This window comes from Typopeltis vanoorti, chromosome 7 (assembly GCF_054136105.1).
Source record: "Typopeltis vanoorti isolate ZY-2024b chromosome 7, IOZ_Tvanoo_1.0, whole genome shotgun sequence".
In the NCBI taxonomy this organism is placed as follows: domain Eukaryota; kingdom Metazoa; phylum Arthropoda; class Arachnida; order Uropygi; family Thelyphonidae; genus Typopeltis; species Typopeltis vanoorti.
The window spans coordinates 6,679,939-6,685,938 of NC_143555.1; the positions used below are offsets into that span (position 1 = coordinate 6,679,939).

At 36.0% G+C, this 6,000-nt stretch overlaps 1 protein-coding gene across 1 annotated transcript in view; it reads right to left on the bottom strand.

Annotated features, from left to right (window-relative positions):
- The window catches only part of LOC150104466 (RING-type E3 ubiquitin-protein ligase PPIL2), a 314,593-nt gene extending 310,771 nt beyond the window's left edge, over positions 1 to 3,822 (bottom strand). The window contains exon 1 of the mRNA XM_090395160.1: positions 3,539 to 3,822. Within this exon, the coding sequence (XP_090251286.1) occupies positions 3,539 to 3,570 (32 nt within the window). The 5' untranslated portion in view covers positions 3,571 to 3,822. The remainder of the gene's footprint in view (positions 1 to 3,538) is intronic.
- Positions 3,823 to 6,000: the final 2,178 nt, after the last annotated feature.

Genomic DNA, 6,000 nt, shown 5'->3' on the forward strand with positions numbered 1-6,000 from the left:
AACTCCTGAGGCTGGCATATAGCCCCAGACCATAACTCCACCATCTCCATGTTAAACTGTAGCTTGGAGGTCATATGGCTCAAACTCAGTGTTGGACTTCCTCCACACCAAACTTCTACTGCCAGTATGGAAAATGTTAAATTTAATTTTTCAGTAATTAACACCTTGTCCCAAAAATCTGTTCCTATACTTACATACTTGAGCAAATATTAATCTGCTTCTGTTGTTCTTACTGATGTAGGCTTTCTTCTAGGTACTCTGGCTCTGTACCCTACTTGGTTGCAAATGCCTGCAAATAGTTCTTGGGGAAACTTATTTTTCAAAGTGTGTATCTACATGTGCTGATATTTCTGGGACAATCGTTTTTGGGTTGTTCTTCATCGTTCTAAGCAAGTTTCTGAGGACAACCAACTCTTTCAACTCCGTTTATTCCATGGCAAAGAGATTGAGGGATGTTACTCATAAAAGGGGGAATGCATACTAAGTATTGAAGTGCAAGTATTTTATTCTTTCATTTCTTAAAAGTGTACTTTTATGTTGCTGTATGAATACATTTGTCCAGCCTAAAATGCAAATATTGAGAATGTATATTTTTCTAAAAACGAAATTTTCTGTTATTTATTGATATATATATATATATATATATATCATCATCCATTATCGATCCACTGCTGGATGAAGGCCTTTCCAAGATTACTCCAACATTCTCTGTCCATGGCTCTCCTTTTCCATGTCACTCCTACAAATCTGATGATATCATCAATCCACTGTGATTTCTGTCGGCATCACGGTCATTTTTTCTCTCGTGGAATCCAGTCAATACTTCTTTTGTCCATCGCTAATCTTGTCTTCTGGCAATATGCCCAGCCCATTGCCACTTCAGATGTTTCACTCTTCCTATGATGTCAGAGACTTTGGTTTGATTTCTTATCCATGTATTCCTCCCTGGAGGCCGGATTGTTACTACCTATGGCAGTAGGCAGTTAAACATTAAGGCAGAGGGTGCTAAGAATCCCCAGGTAAACAGATCATGCTGCCATTGGAAACTAGAGCTTGGAACATTAAACTGTAGGACTCTGAGCAGTGAAGCACGGTTAACTGAAATAACTGAAGAGCTAAAGTGACTAAAATGGGACATTCTTGGACTGTGCAAAGTCAAACGTAATGGTGAAGAAATTCTTCGATTAAAAAATGGAGACATTATATTATAGAGGTCAAGATAAAGAAAGAATCAGTGGAGTTAGATTCTTGATCAACAAAAAACTGAAGAACAACATAATAGAATTTGACAGTGTATCTGATCGAATAGCAAGTATTGTTGTTCAAATCTCGAAAAGATACACTCTTAAGATCGTCCAAATCTATGCACCAACAATAAGTCATACTGACGAAGAAATTGAAGCCTTCTATCATGATATATCCCAGCTCTACACTAAAGGAAAACATCATTTCAGAATTGTAATGGGAGACTTTAATGTTAGAATTGGTATTCAACATTCCGGTGAAAGCTCAATGGGAATTTTGGATATGGCATGAGAGATGACAGAGGAGCAAGGTTAATAGAATTTGCAGAAAAAGAAAACCTATACATCATGAATTCCTTCTTCAAAAAAAAAAACACACAGAAAGTGGACATGGAAAAGTCCAAATGGAAAAACTAGTGAAATTGACTTTATCCTCAGCAATAAGAAAAACATCTTTCAAACATCTCTGTTATAAACACCTTCAACATTGGAAGTGACCATCGTATGGTACGCAGTAAGATTCAAATAAACTGCCAAATAGAAAGAAGAAAAATGTTTAGGAAATCAAAGCAAAACATAGATGTACACAAACTCAACATTAAAAAAGATATATACCAACACGAACTAAACAACAGATTTAAACATCTTTTTATAGATGACAATGCTGATCTATTAGAAAATGACATTATTATCCAAAACCTTTTACAATGCTCACTTGAAATAGCTGGTACCACAGAACAGAAACAAGACAAAATCTCTGAAGAAACAAAACAGCTTACGAAGCAACGAAGAGAAATGAAACAATCAATTAACCTACAGAATAAAATTGAATACACAGAATTATGCAAAACAATCAAAAAACGTATCACAGAAGAAATAAGAAAATTCAATTGTAAATTCATACAACAAACAATTGAAAACAACCATAGTCTCAAAAGAGCCAAACAGCAATTGATGAACAGCAAATAGATGGTTGCAGTCAAACTACAAGACGGGACCATTACCAGAGATAGATATGCAATAGCAAAAAGAATTCAAGAATTCTACTCAATATTATACCAGGATGATGAATTAAATGAAGAAGACAACTACAACACAGCTGAAGTACCACAGATTCTACCAGAAGAAGTTATGCAGAGCATCCAAAGCTTCCAAAATGGGAAAGCTGCAGGTGAGGATGGAGTTATAGCTGAACTTCTAAAAACATGTGAAGAAATAATCTACGAACTCTTAGCAAAACTATTTACTTGATGCCTGAAGAAAAATGATGTACCAACAACATGGAAGAAGGCTACCGAGAATTACTGATACGTAAAAAAGGTGAGATAGAAGACCTGACGAACTACCGACCTATCAGTCTACTATCAGTGGTCTACAAAGTGTTTACAAAAGTCTTAGCTAATAGACTTTGTGCGACTCTGGACCTAGCACAATCAAAAGAACAGGCAGGCTTTCGAAATGGCTTTAGTACAATGGACTATATTCAAGTTGTACAGCAGATTATTGAACGGTGTAATGAATATCAGTACCACTATGTCTTGGTTTTATTGACTATGAGAAAGCCATCAATTCACTTAAAACTTGTGCAATACTTAAAGCATTACGAAAACAACAAGTGGAAGAGGCCTACATCAGACCATCAAATCAGCATACACCAATGCCACAGTAGCAATTCATCTCAATGGAAACATCTCTACTGTGAGAATACAGAAAGGTATAAGACAGGGTGACACAATATCTCCAAAATTATTCACTGCATGCCTAGAAGAAATATTCAAACTTGTTGATTGGGAAGGGAAAGGTCTGAAGATAAATACAAGATATTTAAGCCATTTATGCTTTGCAGATGACATAGTTATCTTTACTTCAACTGCACATGAATTACAGGCTCGTATCCATGAGCTATTTTGCTAGCAGAACAGCAGGCCTAAAGATAAACCTAAAGAAGACCCAAGTTATGTTCAATAGTTATGTCCAACCAGAAATAATAAAAATCAATAATGAGGAAATTAAGCAAGCAGATCATTACATATACTTAGGACAACAGATATCAATGGAACAAAATATCATGAATGAAATTAAAAGGTGTGCGATGCTATATATATATATACTTCGATTAATAAAGAGTAAATCTATAACAAACTCTTGTATCAGATTCTTTTCCTAATAGCAATAATTGTAGTTTTTCTCTTTCAGCTACAGTATGCGAATATTTACGTCCATGACTGTATAACAGATTTAGTTCATGCTAACTACTGTTATTGCAACTTTATCATATGGTGAAAGGAGCTCACATTTTATCCTTCTGATGCTGTCGCTTTCCCATGTTTATGCAAATAATCAAGTGAACAGAAGTAATAAGAAGCTTATTATAAAAAATGAAAACGAAATCTTATCTCATAAAGTGCAATTTTCAAAGTGACATAACTCTAAGAAGACTGACAAAAAGCATAGTTCCGAAGTACAATTAAATAATGCTCCTTATAAGAGCGATGCACGCGCCACTACAAAAAACATTTGTTGTTGCAAACCCTCAATCGATATTTCTTAACATTATTATTATTATTCGTGAAAAACATCATCAACAACAATTATTGCGACGCAGAAAAACACAACACAAAGCCGCTGACGTCATTTATCCCTATCTAACTGGTGGATCCTGCAAAGGCATTAGGTAGGCTTCAACACGGAATAAATTGAGCAAATAGATATGGATCCAAAGCTAGTGATTTGGATTAGAGGGTGGGTAGTGGACAGATATCAGAGTGGTTTATGGAGGAGTTGAGTCCAGGAGAAGGCAGGTGACTAGTGGTGCACATCAGAACTCACTGCTTGGTCCTCTATTGTTTAATTTGTATATTAATGATATTGGAAATAATTTGAAAGGAAATATCCATCTGTTTGCTGATGGCGCAAAAATTAGGAAGAGCGATAGTCAATTCAGGTGATGTAGATATCATGTAGGATGACGGTATGGGCTAAGGTAAATGGCTGTAAGTTTAACGTGGCTAAGTGTAAGGTGATGCACTTCGGGAGGATGAGATCACATGCTGTTTACTATATTGATGGAAGTGAACTGCAAGAAGTTAACGAGACAAGGGACTTATTTTGAACAGAGATCTTACGTTTAGAGGGCATATTGCAAAGGCTGCCAAAACATCAAATTAAGCAGTTGTTGAGGAACACAATGACAAGCAGGGATAACGAAATGATTATCCCACTTTATACGTCATTAATAAGATCCCATTTGGACTATTGGGAGCAGATCTAGTCGCCTGGATTTCTTGGTGACGAAGAAATTGTGGAGAAGATTCAGAAGTGAGTTACAAAGATTGCTGCAGGTCTGTAGGATGTTTCCTACAAGGATAGATCGAAGGTCTGTGGGCTCCAAATGTTAGCTGATAGATGTAGGAGAGGGGATATGATAGAGGCATATAAATTATTAAAGGGGATTTTAGAGGATTGATGCTGATGACTTTTTTTAATGCAGTAAGGGAGAGAACGAGGGGCATCCCTGCAGATTGTGCAAGAGTGTGGTAAACAAGGGTGTTAGGACTAGTTTTTTTATTTGAAGGGTTGGGAAGGGTGAATATATTGCCAGAGGTGGTTGTGAATGCTTCGTCTGTGAATGAATTTAAGGAGAAGAATGACACGTATTATGTGAATAATAGTTAGTATGTCAATGTAGTCTCCTGCAATGAGTCTTTTGATTCCATGAAAACACCGTTATAATAATAATAATAACTTTTTTTTAGTCTGAAAGGTCAGTCTTTTCCTTTAGCCACTCAGTGATAGCTGGTCTAAACTAATATGATATTAAATGACATCTGGTTAGGAGAGTACGACGGGCACCTTACTCCGTCTCATGAACCGTAATGTAGTATACAAGGGAAAAAATACCTGTCTGCTAGTTCCAGAGATTGAATCACCAAGCACGCATCGAATGGATGCTTACACAGTTCCTCTAGTCGACGACTAACAGTGAATTAGTAGTGTTCCTGGTAGCCTAACACTATGGTTGCAAACGTCATTTCCAAAGGGCTACACAAGTCTTATAATCACACATGCGGGCTATTGTGTTCAGATTTGCTTGCCTAGAATATGGACCTCTTTGAAAAGATTCAAAAAGGAGAAATCACTAAGACAACGTCAAGATTGTGGAATGCTTCTTATCAGAAGATTAATAATTTGTATGATACTAAAATTGGCAGATATAAGTAAGAGAGAGACGATATGATACAAATATACCAGCTGCTAAAAGGGTTGTACAGAATGGAGAGGAGAGAAATTCTTCAATATATGCAAGGTGGAATGAAGGAAGGAACAAGAGGTCATTGTTTGAGGTTGAGTAAAGTTGTAGTTTACAAAGATATGAGATACAGAATTTTGATCATGAGGTTCGTTAATAAGTAGAAATTGGTAACATAAATTGGTTGTCAGTGCTTCGTTGGTGAATCAGCTTAAAGAGGGTATGATAAGGATTATGAGAATAATAGTTACTTTGTGTTTCTGGTGATAGGATTTGATGTAATTTAGGAAGTATGATAGGTATATTATCAATAATATTTTTGGAGCTTAAACAATGAATCTTTGGACTTTATAGAAATACTAGTTTATTAATAATAATAATCATAATAACACAAACTCCTTTTATTTTCTTTTTTACAGGGAGAAGGCAATGCTGCTTTAATTATATCTAATTTTGGTGCCTGCTGGGGAAGTTGACTATCTACTGGTATTCATTCAGAGATAGCTA